We start from the raw sequence: 14226 nt of genomic DNA on the forward strand, positions 1-14226 counted from the left end.
CCACACTAGAGGTGTGCACCATCGGCGTGGCGTACGCCGCTGGCCATTTTAGCCACGCCGCCAACGCCGGATTCGCCACACGAATGACACGAACACAACGTGTCAAATCAAAAGTAAGTAGGTATGGAGTGTAGAAGTAAGTGTGAGTGTACCTCTTACCTTCCATATAAGTAGGTATTATAAAACTATCTCACATCTAGATCTAAAATTGTGGAATGCAGTCTTAAAGGCTTATATAAATAGAAATAGTTTATTCGTAGCAAAAATTACCTAAAGATAAAAACAAAACAAACTTACATAATAAAACAACGCATAACATTACATGACACATACCTAATACTTATTTAATATTAGCCACGAAATGGTCCCGACTCCGCATGGTGTTAGTGTTAGCCTGGATGGGCCAACGCGGTATTCCGTCGGGGCCTTATACGAGTGAATTATAAGCCACCATCATCGTTACTTCAATATTATAGCGTCAAATTGGTTTCAATTATTTTTACTTGCACTTTGCTATAAGTAGCTAAAAATCCCAGTATCAATTTTTATGGAAACATGGTATACACACACGCAGTTATAGTTCCTAGCGTAAAAATGGAATTGAACAAAAATGACAAAAAAGAGCATTATTGAAAGGTTACTTAGAGGTAGGGTTGTACTGTACATGTATACGTTAATTAATTCTTATTTAATGTTTTTCGTTGCGGATCTATTAAGTCCTGCTCGCGTAGCAACCACACCGCCGACCACTAGCAGTACGCAGCTTAGAGTCACTAGGATCGGGACTAAAATATCCACCAGTCGAAGTGGGAGCAGCAACTTTTCTTTCACCTCATCCACGTATTCTTCTGGCAATTCCATACCCTAAAATAATACATTGCGTTAGATCAGGGTACAGTTATACGATAGGTACTCGAGTGTTCCTACTGTAGATTTATACATTAGATTAGAATAATAACTGTAACAGTATATTTTCGATAAAATGTAAGTAGGTACCTACAGGTGTATTCGGGTAATCGTATGTCGGATAATTCCGATAATCAGATGAAAATTACCCAAAATCCCATCATAATAAGAGTCCGTTTTCGGCATTTTCCAACGCTTTTCGACATTCGTGATTACCCGAATATATGTACCTTACGTATGTTTATAAATAAATGATCACAATGAGAATGAGATTAGAAAGTAAGTGATGTACTATAACATAGTACTTGTCATAATCATATTAATAATAAAAAAGCGTTAATTTACGTGCTCCAGCCAAAAGAGTGGTAGTAAAACATTTGGCAAGTTGTCAGTTGCGCTTATCTGTGGTATAGGCCGCAAGAACATATTAAATTGTACTCTCGCTGCTCCTCTTAATACAACACCAGTGTTCTGAAATAAATAAATATAATGTATGTTACCAATTACCATAATAAATTAATAACGTGTTTTAACCTTTTGAACGCCACAGACGGCAATTGACGTCAACGCAAAATCGTGACAACGACACCAAAGACGGCATTTGACGTCGATAGTTTTTTGATGAAAATCTACTGAAAAACACCGGCGCATCCATTTGCCGTGCCACCCCCATGGCGTCGGTGGCACGGCAAATGGATGCGCCGTTTGGCGCTCAAAACGTTAACTGAAAACTCGTTTTCCCTAGTCAAAAAAAGAAAAAAAAAAACGCCTTGTGGTGAAAACTAGTTTTTAACTAGGATTTTTCAGTTACCTACTAATAGTTTTCTCAAAGTGAGTTTTCTCTAGTTTTCGTCAATACACTTGCTCGTAATGTAGAATTTATTTATCCGCTGTTAGGCTTATAGTCATACATAACCCTAGATATTAATCGCACTTGTGCGGCAATGTATGATAATCCGATCGAGTTAAGATGACTAATCGCTAATAATATGTATGGAGTCGGATCCTTCTTAAAGTCGTCGAGTAAATTTTACAACAAGGAGCGGGCCGCCAGCCCAGCGGCAGGGGCGTGCCGGTGGGGCCCTTTAGGGCGCGGTGCGGAGAGTTAGGGTCGGCAACGCGCATGTAACACCTCTGGAGTTGCAGGCGTTCATAGGCTAAGCAGACTGCTTACCATCAGGCGGGCCGTATGCTTGTTTGCCATCGACATAGTGTAAAAAAAAATCTGCTACGGTTATGGCACAATTCTCGATTTGTACAATTACTTCATTTAGTACATTCGTTACTATAAAACTACGACATGAAAAAAACACAGGATTTACGGCTTATGGGAAATTTCATAGTTCAATGCTGATTGCTACAATTGATTGAGTATATCAAGTGGCCCTTAGTTAACGCATTCACTGCCAGGGGGCGTGTCCTAGGAACAAACTTGTATGACGGTGAACGCACATGTGCGTTGGGAGCAGTGAATGTGTTAAGTATTGTATTCAAACTACTTACAGGCTCTAAGTCCATCCATATTCTATGTATTTCCTCGTCGGGTGTAATGCCAATTACACCGTTACGATATATCGGATCAGCGTATAAGAAGTGCGGATTGGTTAATACCAAGAACCCACCTGAAATAGAATGATTTTTGTCAATTAGTAATGAAAAAAACAGCCTAGGAATTCTAGGGTATCTATCTAAAATTTTGGTCCACATCATACAGCTATGATCCGGGTTCAAGTGTGTGTATAAGAATAGAAATACATATATACATACACGCATAATATAATCCCGTGTAACGTTTAAACGTGTAACTATCTAGTTAAATCTAGTTTTATTAAATGCTTTGGTGAAAACAAGTGTTTAATTATAGCGGTCGGTCCGTTTGATTTCGATTTTTGATTTGTTATGATAAGAGTAGGAGCGAAAAACAGGTATCATACTCTTATAATAAATAAAGCAAAAATCGAAAAAAATCAAACGGTCGGGCAACTTTGTAACAGGTTTTTTTAATTACATTCCCTAAGGGCAGTGCCGGATTTAGACATTTGCCGCCCGTAGGCTATGCCGATTTTGCCACCCCTATCCGCCTTGCTTATAGGCTTTTTAAAGTACTTTCCTTTCAGAGGCGTTTAATTTTATAGTACAACACACCATAGCCATATTAAAATGCATATAAGGTGACGTCACTAATGTCACATTCTAGATACACTCTTTATATTCGCGCCTGATCTGATCGGTGACCGGTGGGTACCGCTGGGTTTTGGCCATTGAGAATCAAGGTGAGGCATTGGCAGTCAGGTTGGACTAAGGAGTTCGGTCGGGTCTGGCATTGAGTCTGCTCGAGAGACTATACAACATCGTACCCGCCTCGGTGTGGTTCGCCTTTGTACTTCTTGCTAATTGTATGTTATTTTTAATATGTCTTTTTGTACAATAAAGAGTTTACTACTACTACTACTATACAAATGGATCGCTAGCTTTTTATCCGGTAGACGCATATGAGCCGTATAGTAGACGGAAGCTGCTGCGATACCGTGGACATTACCGCTGGCGTTCTACTAGGTTCTGTGCTATCATTCAATGATATGGTCAGATGGGTCACAATAAAATGTAGTTAGTTAAGCGAAAGCGACATTTTTTCGTGAAAATAGTAGGTAGGTACATTTTTAGGGTTCCGTACTTCAAAAGGAAAAATCTGAACTCATAATACCACGAAGATACAAGAATCGACGACCATCCCAAATTTACAATGTAGTCAGATGGGTCACAAATAATGTAGGTACTTAAATGAGAACGCGAGCGTAGCGAGCGCGAATTTTTTTCGAGAAAATAGTAGGTACTTATTTAGGGTTCCGTACTTCAAAAAGGTCTTGACATGACAGAGGGCGGCAAAATCGACAAATTATGCTTGTTATTTAAATATTACAAATAAATTCTGGTCTACCCTATCAAACAGCACATAAAATATTTTTTTGAACCAAATTTGCCGCCCCCTAAAATCTGCCGCCCTAGGCTTCAGCCTACTCAGCCTAGTGGTAAATCCGGCACTGCCTAAGGGAGTTAAAATGGAATATAATAGACATAGCCGCCTTAGGAAAGCGACCACATGGTCAATACGTCATTCGAACAAACGTTTTCGTAAGCACCTTAAATAGGAATTTAGGTAAAGTAGGCGAAAAGCTTATGGTAAATATTTGCTATTTATTTCTTTTTGCTTTGTTTTTCTGTCATTTATAAAGCATATATGCTGACTAGTCGCCGACTAATCGCCGACTACAAAGGAGACCGGATAGTCGGCTTTGCATTCTAGTCGGCGTCGGCAACATCCCTTTAATAACGACCTTAACGACCAACATATAAATCCACGCGTACGACAACAGCTAGTGAGGGATATCATGGAATGCATAATTATCACTTAAAATGAGCAGAGCTTGGAAAATTTTAAATTAACACATTTGTACAACGCAGATACCTATACCATACCTACCTATGTACATATATATACCTATTGCAAAGTATTTGTAAATAAGGGCCTAATCAAAAGTAGCTTAAGGTTACATAGTCAAATCATGTCAATGTCAAACGTACTTGCTCGTAAATGTTGTCGTCATAGCACGCTATAGCAATACTTTTAACTCGATGGGTAGGGTACAGGGCTATCTATAACCGCGAAAATCGAAGTTCGCAAATTGCGGGCATTTTTCTCTGTCAGTCTAATAATTACGCCTTCATTGGAGTAAAAGAGAAAGATCCTCGCAATTTGCGATTTTCGGTTTTCGCGGTAGCCTGGTGCGGTGGTAGCGGTAGCGGTATTCTGGTGTTAATCATGTGTTAGTGTTACCTTCATATAATTTATAACCTAAAAACGCCAAATCGCGCAAAAGAATAATTATTGAGTTGACTTCCTGTATCACTATATCTATTTCATCCATTGAGTTTAAAAAATACTTATAAGCTAGCATAATTAAAATGAAAAATACTTTAACAAAGTACAAGTCAATGACCTGTATTAGGTTTATATTCCGGAAGGTGTCTTTAGGTTCCGCATAGGTCCGTCAGTTTCCAATTAACGGTTTTGTGTATATCGGTTTAAATAAGGCAACTACCTAAATAAGTAGGTAAGTAACTAATGCGAGTTCGTAAACCTATTCGTAAAACCAAGTTAAAACGCCTATACTTAACGGTTTGAATATAGTTAATCGTTCTCAATAAAACGCCAAATCTACCGGAGGGAACTTTTCTACACACAAAAGGTAGTTGCAATGACTGATTATATACCTTGATTAATTATTTGAAATTTTAGTCATAGATAGAGTCTGTGCGGAAAGAGAAGAGTCGTGGAATGTATGGGGCTCAATACATTCCACGACTCTTCTCTTTCCGCACAGACTCTATTTAACATGCCGTCAAAAACAAACAGTATCACATCTATATATAGTACTAAATTACGTTAGATCACGTTTATCGCCTACTGCTATGAGAGTAGACTTAATCTTGATTCATTATAGGGTTGGCCGAAATGATAATGTAAACTTGTAGGTACTATACATTATATACAAGTGTGAGGTAAACTTGTTTGTGTCCACTATTTTAACTTTCTGTTGGTCTGAACTATAGGTACACATTAAAGGCGTTAAGTAAGGTTATGATTCGGTCAAATTGTATTTTTTGAAAGACTAATTATAGCCAGCATTCTATGAATGTAGTATGATACCTTAGGGTATGGTGCTTTACGCACATTAGCGTCCCGTCCCCTCCCCCTGACGCAACCCCCCCCTTTTTGCATATGTCCCGGTTGAGAGTTTTTTTTGTTTTTTGGGGAAAGTATACAATATAGGGAAAAAGTGTCAATGAAAGAAATGTTCCCTATTAAATTCTAAACAAAAAAGGTTATATTCATTTTTTTGATACGACGCACCATATTGATGTTTTAGCTAGATGAACTTCGACAAAATTTAACCGTTGAGAAACTTGTTGAAGTTCAAATATAACATAGTACGTGACAGTACCTGAAAGAAATCTTCACGAAGAATAAGCTTGCAAGCTTATTCTCCGTATTAGTTTTATTTCAGTACCAACACGTACTAACTTATATTGAACTTCAACAAGTTAATACATGAATATGGTGAGTCTTACCAAAAAGTTGTATATAACCTTTTTTGTTTGAAATTTATTAAGGATTATTTCTTACCTTGACACTTTTTTCCTAACTCTAATACTTTTCTCAAAAATAAAAAAAAAACCGTAAACCGGGATATATTTCATGCTAAAAGGGGGGGGTAGCGTCAGGGGGAGGGGGAGGGACGCTAGTGTGCATCAAGCACCATACCCAAAGGTATCATACTACATTCATTGAATGCTGGCTATAATTTGTTTTTCTTGCCCATACATTAGAACACAATTTAACCGAATCATTAAGGGTTCAAAAAACATCATGTAAACAGCACCTGGCGCCGATTTTTGAAATTCGAACACTCGATTTCGTGTATTTCGTTAAATTATACCTCCACTACTATTATTAGGCGTTTAAATTCTACTAATAGAATTGAAATCGAGTGGTCAATAGATTCCAAATTTCGATCGCTAGTATTTCAAAAATTAGCATTTCGCCTTTTTCCACCGATATTCGAGTGACGAAATCGAGCGTTCGAATTTCAAAATTCGGCCCCCTGAGTGAAAGAGTGGTTTAGTTTTAGGTAATGTCACCACTTCTATACGAGTAGACCACCCTGCACCTCACCTGCACATTCACCCTAGTGTATAAATAATAATAAAGTTTGGAATATATAGTTTTGCTAGTAGTGACAGCCCTAGCAGAACCGGCCCCACTGGACCTGCGCTTGATCAACTTGCTTTCCACGGAGGTGTCTCATACACATGAATATTAATCGCGAACATTAACTTTGGAAAATGATTGCCACGGTGAACCGAAAGGTCACCATCAATCACGCCCGATATTATGAGACTCAGGTAGGGTAAACCGTCTATTACTGACCACTTTAAATTTAAAAGGATTCTGTTTAATATTGATAAAATCCTAGTTAATTTTGAGAACGAATGTTATTTGGTTTACTTAATTTGTGTGAATAAATATGTAAATAAATATAACATTTAAGTAACTTATATTATTAATTCTTGTTGATTGTAACTTGTAATGCAAATAAAATAGAGCATGATGTAGAAGTTTAGTACCTATGTAAAACATTTATTCGCTCTATTTCCTTTGTATGACAATTTCTATTAGTAAAAAAAAACTCGTAACTGACATAGAATATATTATGTTACAGTAGGTATATGCGAAGTTTCATGTCATTTCAGCAAGTTTTAAAATGAGAGTGTTACTTCGATTGTGTAGAGGAGGTACCTACTTGTGACTTTTAAGCGATCAATAATGGAAGTCACTTTCGGAGAGGCTTTAATTGTTTATTTATGACAGGCACAATGATATTTTTGACCTAATCAACGGGGTTCCTACCTATTATAAAAGTTAATATCTAACTTGAAACATGTAAAAATTATACGTATTACTTCATACCCTATTTCGTTGGGTGACAAGCAAAAGTCACTAAGTAAAAAATTAAAGTAACAATGCACTTTAATTACACTTGTAACACGGTTTATTGTCCAATATTTCAATGGTGTTAGTGATTTTTGCTTGTCACCCGACGATTTATTAAGTAATGTCATACATTTACAGCAACAACTATTAATTATATCAAAGAGATATTAATACTATTGGAAGAGGTAAAAAGTCTCAGAGGAAATGTCAGCTAAAGTAGATGCTGCTGCATGGCCCTTACATGATAATAAAACTTTTAAATATCTTACAAGATAGCTCTGCTTGTCAAAAGTTGGCGTTTCACAATTCAGTTAAGTACCACAAAATACCTAAACCCAGTGGCGTAGCGCGGCGTAATAGTAATTCGGACAAATTTACGCGTAAAAGTTGTTGCGCGTTAAATCACAGAATAAATAATAGTACTGCCGTACATAAAGGAAACTTCCTACAAAACCGAAGTTTGACAGCCAACCCTAATAATGGCTCGGAGCAATGCTGAGCCGAGTTTGGCCGAAGTCAGGAGTTTCGCACCCCTGGTTAAATGCAGGGTTGTTTTTATTTTAGTGTTTTCTTCCCACACAGATTTTAGACCTGTTACGCGGGTGCGTTGGCAAAAATAATACGATATAGGTGTAGGTAATATTGTAATCATAGTACAGTTAATAAATACATCGAAAATTTCTACTCTACCAATTACAACGCCATGTACCTACTTATGCGATAATTCGTAGAACGAACCGTCATCATGGGAAAAGGTTAAATACTTATATACATTCTGTCGGACGTGTTCTTCATTTTCTCACGAACAACGCGATCCATTTAAAAAACACTGATCTGTCTGTAGGTACGTAAAACACGACACAACATTGAAATAAGAAGTTTTTTAAATAATTTAATAAGGCAGTGAAATTTTTTTTGGTCCAATTATACAAAACTAAGAACCAATTAAGTCATGTATTGTAATAATTCTATTCGTCTATTTAGCAGCGAGAGCACGCGGCACTAATATCACTTTATCCTGAATTCCTGAGCGCCGTTGCGCTTCCAGGGCGTCGCTGGAGACGTGGTGCCGTCCGCAAAAATACGTCTTCTGTAAACACTGTCGCTTTGAGTGGCAAACTTAAACGTCATTAATTTCGGTTGTGTTGGCTTCAAATATAAATCAAATATAGCATTTCGTTGCGAATTTTTCGTGTCTTCGCTAGAGTCTGCAGCACTTTCAGAAGTTAAGGTTCTCCAATGCCTGGAACTACTGCTGGTTGTTGTACTTCGATTAGTGACGGCTCTCGGCGTAGTGGTGAGAGTAATTGGCATTTTAAAACTGCTTGTTGTGAAGCTGTTCCGAGACGTGACTTTGTTTCGAGGTTTAGTCGTATATGCGGTTGTAATTTTACTACGACCCGTGACAGTATTTGGAGTTGTGGTCATCAAACTTGTGATATTATCACGGGCTGACCGGTTTTTACTTGGCATTACAGTAGTTGTAGATACTATGGTCCTTGCAGAAAAAGTCCTGTTGGTTGCAGATGTTTTAAAAGCGCCTTTAGGGATTGAAGTCGTTGGTGGTTCTGGTATCGTAGTTAATCTGGAACTGGAAATAGGATTCTCCGTGGTTGGTATTCTACATCCAACACAGCGGAATCGCTTTTTAGAGGAGTCTTTATCGGATAGGGCCGGCATTTCTTTTAATAACTCGTCAGATTTAGAATTTCTTATTAATGTAGTGCGATACAAATTAGTCGTCCTATCAGGAGGTCTTCCTGTGGTGGTAGTTTTAACAGTGCTTGGCATTAACGTCTGCTTTGGTTTCGCGGTGGTGGAGCTTGGCGACGGTAGAGTGTACCAACTGCTGCTTGAAGAAGTCAATATTTTAGTGGTAACCGGTCCAAGTTTATTGAAATGATTTACAGTTGTCCTTGCAGGTTTATCGGTCACAAATTTATTTCTTAATTCATTTTTGTCTATTCCTTTTGACTGGTCTAACTCATGTAAGGCGAAAGTCGAAATAGGTGGTGACTCTGTCTTTTGATATGTCCGTAGTCCGAAAACTGGAGGTGATAGATCATCGATGTTGCTAAAGTGCGTTACTTGCCATTTACTTTTGTAATTTTTGTCTTGAAAGTTTATTTCATTTCTACTATGCCCAGAGTTTGAAGTCATGGAGATGTACGGTGGTAGTAATTCGTCGATGCTTTGATTTAATCGCAATGTTAAGTTCATCGTTCTTCTGGGAATGTCTAAGGCACGTGATTTTTCCATTGGTTTAGTACTTGCGTTTTTTAAAGCATCGTCGCAGTCGGCAAGATATTTTTTGGTGTTATGCTTGCAGTGTTGAGGGTAGACCACCCACGCCAAGAAGCCGTCACCCTGCAGCCTGGTGTGCTCCTCGTATACATGCAGCGCACATGCCACATCATCGGAGATGTCGTCGTCGAGCAGGGCCTCGCACGAAAGCCCACAAGCCTTGCCGTCGCCGCACCAGTACAGCTCGCTGATCTGCAGCAAGCCGTGGTCCCCGCTGTGGGGATTGCGGGCGGCGGTATCGAAGCGAGACTCGTGGAACGCGATGCAGATCCAGGTGGCGACGTGGTCAGCGCGTACACCGAGGCCGCGCAGGTTGCGCGCTAGCTCGCAGCGCTCGTAAACGCGTGCGCCGGCGCCGGCGATCCACAGCGCGAGCACTACGAACGTCCACCACGCGGCTCTGAGCATCGCGATGCGATTGCGCTCTAAGCGCGCGAGCGCTCTTTTTTATTTTTACAGCCACCTGCGGCGACCCGCATTCGGTATGAATCGAAGGCACTTTATTAACCGCAATGTTAATCGCTCTTCGGATTAGGGTCTCGACTTTGAGGAAAAAAAAATTGATACAACATTAAAATTTGTTATCTTAACTCTTACAGAGCGATGGCAGGACGTTAAAAGGACGACATGGCTGGTCACGCCGGTTCACCTTGAAGGAGCGCGTCATCGAAGGCGCACTGCGGTACTCATTCGATATAACATGTTTGGCCGAATAGCCTAAAAATAGGTAAAGTTTAGTCCCACCACTTAATTAGGTACCTAAATAAGCTTCTTAAATAGTTCTCTAATTTTGGGTATTTATGCGTAGTAAACGGATAGCTATCAATACCTATCATCGTTCTGCGTTTTAAATTACTATTAGCGAGTTAGAACGCATGTTCTAAAATAATTTCAAACTAAAGACTGTTAACTATACAGGAAGTATCAAATGTCATAAAAAAGAGGAGGTTTATGTACCTAACTACTCGTCTACCTATGCGTAGAGTAAACATTGCGGCTTCCGCCGCGCGCGGGTCAAGAGGTGACCCGTTGGCCTCAGATGCCTAATATTAGTAATATTACGCTTGGAAATATTAGCACAATCATAAACACGTCATGTACGAGTAAACCAATAAATAGGTACGTCTGACAGAAGAACTTAACACAAAAAGTCATAGACCGCTTAAGTTCAGTCATAACTACTCATAACGCGTTATAAACACCATTTTGTTAACACGATTATGCTCTGAGATTTTATTTACTGTTAATTAGCCTTATATATAGCTAGTGTAAAGATGATTATACACAGCCTATTTAAAAATAATGCAAATATATCTAGCTAACATTGCCGCAAACAATCATAACATCTACATAAGGAAATAATTAAGATTATGTTTCTTTGCCTAGAACAGGTAATCGATATGCAATATGATCTGTGCATGCTAAATAAGAGAGCCATGTAAACACTTCCTGTCATCAGCTTATGTGATTTCGTACTCCATATCTGTGAATTAAGCAGTTATAGTTTTCAGATTTTTTATTACATATTTATCACGACGTTTCAAGCATGATATTACGTTCAGGTCTCTGCTGGTAGAATCGATCTTCATTCCAAGCAGTGGAAGTAACTTAAGAGCCAACAGGAGTGGTCATTTCTCCATACAAACGTACTCGACTATTTCCTCCGTGGGTTTTGATGCTAGAGCAATGATTATTTCAACACAGATTAATATTGTCAATATCTGTGTCGGACCGTTTCGCTTTTTTTGATATTTTAGATTTTTAAGGCGCTTGAGCCCTCCAAAAATGGCCATAAATGGCCTCATTGACTATGCCGCAATGAGAGGCGTAGTATTCAAAACTGATATCAAGTAGCCAAAAAAGCAAAACGGTCCGACACAGATAATTTCATAATCATTTATATTTCCAAATTTGGTTACGATTGGTTAAGTTTTGGAGGAGAAAACAGTCGAGTACGAAACCTCGATTTTTCAGATTTTTACGCAGGATTTTTCGCCTTGTTCTTCTCGCTCTAGTTTTAAAGCCGCTTCCGTTAGCGAGACGGGTATATTTACCTAAAATATTTAAAACTCAGCTCCTGTTTCGTATTAAGTACTCGTATTATTCCAAAAATGTTAAACAGAGTGAAATTTTAACCACCGTTCATACTCTAAGTACGCAGTGTGACTGTATAGGTCAATTTGCAGTTGCACAGTGACTTTACACTGAACAACTTTTATTATGGAACCAATGCCGAAATCGCGAAAAATATTTGTCTGTTTCATACATTCCGGCTGATGTGATGCCGCTGATTTTTATGGGAAAGAGATTTCAAAATGAGTTACTCTTATGCTTAGCGCGGCAGCATGGGTAGGTACCTACCTACATATAAATATGTAACTCAAAAATATATTTTAGGCTGGGATCCTTCCCTTCACTTCACGTAGGTGTGCGGGTATGATTTTTTGCGTTTCAACCGTATAGAGTGGGGTGTTGTTGGATTAGATCTTATAAAACGGATAGGGGTCTTAGATCTACAAAAAGTATTTTTCATTAGGTGAATATTTTCGGAAATGCACGCACAGAAAGGAAAAAAACAGTTCAGAATTGCATCGTGTTTTATTCCAAAAACAACAGCTGGCTGACTTTGATTGTTATCCTAGCTGAGAGCAGGTACCGAAATATAGGTACCTATTTACTCCATCACATTGTTCGTACGAGTAGGTATTAAGCATTCTAGAAACAATATAGATGCGTGATGTGGAAAACAACAATAGTACATTATTGCAGAGGCCGGGAAAGGGCAATTCGTGGATGAGTTTCGATTTTGTCGGACGACGCGAAGCGGAGTCCGACAAAGAAGACGAATCCACGAATTGCTATTCCTGCCGAGGCATATATAGTGCTTTTCTCCAAACATGCGAGGAAATAAGCTAAAATAATTATTATTTAAGCATCAAGCATCACTCAAATCAAACCTTCACATCCAAAATGTCAAAAACAATTTCCCTCTTTAATTAATTTTTAAAAGTTAAAGGCACAAACTTATTCTGCCATTCAGTACCATTCAATATTCGTTCATTCAATATAATTGCGCAATATAGTTTGTCAAACCAACTTTTCAGTCAGTACTACTAAAAACTACACCCATCCTTTTCTTTTGCGTGCTAGTACTAGTGTAAGACAAAGATAGTATGATTCTCTTTGTCTATGTTTGAAATGAGAAAGTCCTTTGACAAACTATGTAAGCTTTATGAACACGGATGAGATTTAAAAAAAATATAACAATAATCTTTGATTTTATTAAGCAGTATTCGCACGATCATACACGTGAAATGATAGCTGATCGGGTCGTGTAGAAGCGGCTCGCGGCAATAATAATTGGCTGTTTGCGTTTTTTATTATTAAAAAGTAAAAAACACTACAGTAATAAGTTATTACTGTAGTGTTTTTTTACTTCCCGTCCGCTAGAACAGGACAGCGATAGTTTGATGTTTTTTAGTTAGAGTTTGACATTAACGAAGAACTTCCCGTACTATTTTTGCTACAGTAAGGTGAACATTTCCGAGCATATTGGAGAAAATACTTATACCAAACAGCTCATAAAAGCTGCTGAGAGCTCGTTTTTAGGATTCCGTATCCAAAGGGTAAAAACGGGATCCTATTACTAAGACTCCATCTGTTCCTCTGACCGTCTGTCCGTCTGTCTGTCAACAGGCTGTATCTCATGAACCGTGATAGCTAGACAGCAAATTTCACAGAATTTGCCGCTATAACAACAAATGCTAAAAACAAAATAAAATAAATACTTATTTCAGTGGTGCTCCCAAACAACAAACGTGATTTTTTTGCCGTTTTTTTACGAAATGGTAAGGAACCCTTTGTGCGCGAGTCCAACTCGCACTTGGCCGGTTGCTTTAATTTAACGTGGTAGATTTTAGAATGAATTACTTATTATTATTTTTGTTGCGTGGAGTTGGATGGAACCGGACCACTCAGAATCGATGATTGCTTTTCTTTTTGCGCTTGTTGTTGCAAACGTTACATTTTTATTGGATGAAACACCAATTGCTAAAACAAAGGTAAATTCTAGCTTTGCCCGCCGTTAAGATATATTATTTTGAAATTAAGTATAGAAATAGAAAAGCAGCTCATTTAAATGCAGTCAGATTGAAGTGAATTTTTTAGGTGTGCAAAAAGCCCAATCTATTGCGATAACCAGGAAAAAGTTGCTAAATTCACAAAATTAGACATTCGAATTCCACAACAGCCTCATGTTATTGATAATAAAGCAAAGCAAAGCAAAGGCGTAGGATGAAAATAAATTTAAGATGCCATTTTATGATATTCTCATTTATGGACTCGTAGAAAAACTATTGTACACAATAGATAGGTAGGTACATAATCAAGCTTTTCAATCTCGTACCCAACAAGGCCACTAAGCCAGCTTCGTGGCCTTAACACGGTACCTAATCGACTGAAAA

At 38.4% G+C, this 14226-nt stretch overlaps 2 protein-coding genes across 2 annotated transcripts in view; both read right to left on the minus strand.

Annotated features, from left to right (window-relative positions):
- Positions 1-587: 587 nt before the first annotated feature.
- The window catches only part of LOC134679380 (sensory neuron membrane protein 2-like), a 28451-nt gene continuing 14812 nt past the window's right edge, over positions 588-14226 (minus strand). The window contains exons 7-9 of the mRNA XM_063538277.1: positions 2410-2528; positions 1252-1377; positions 588-864 (exon numbers count right to left, since the gene is read on the minus strand). Coding sequence (XP_063394347.1) covers positions 685-864; positions 1252-1377; positions 2410-2528 — 425 coding nt within the window. The 3' untranslated portion in view covers positions 588-684. The remainder of the gene's footprint in view (positions 865-1251; positions 1378-2409; positions 2529-14226) is intronic.
- On the minus strand, positions 8399-10190 carry LOC134678654 (uncharacterized protein DDB_G0280205-like). The gene has a single exon (XM_063537299.1). It carries the CDS (start codon positions 10169-10171, stop codon positions 8468-8470), a length of 1704 nt encoding a protein of 567 aa, XP_063393369.1. The 5' UTR covers positions 10172-10190; the 3' UTR covers positions 8399-8467.

Source organism: Cydia fagiglandana, chromosome Z, assembly GCF_963556715.1.
Source record: "Cydia fagiglandana chromosome Z, ilCydFagi1.1, whole genome shotgun sequence".
Lineage (NCBI taxonomy): Eukaryota > Metazoa > Arthropoda > Insecta > Lepidoptera > Tortricidae > Cydia > Cydia fagiglandana.

Bases quoted from the DNA above. Each gene is read 5' to 3' on its own strand.
- LOC134678654 (XM_063537299.1), bottom strand. From the start codon at position 10,171: ATGCTCAGAGCCGCGTGGTGGACGTTCGTAGTGCTCGCGCTGTGGATC.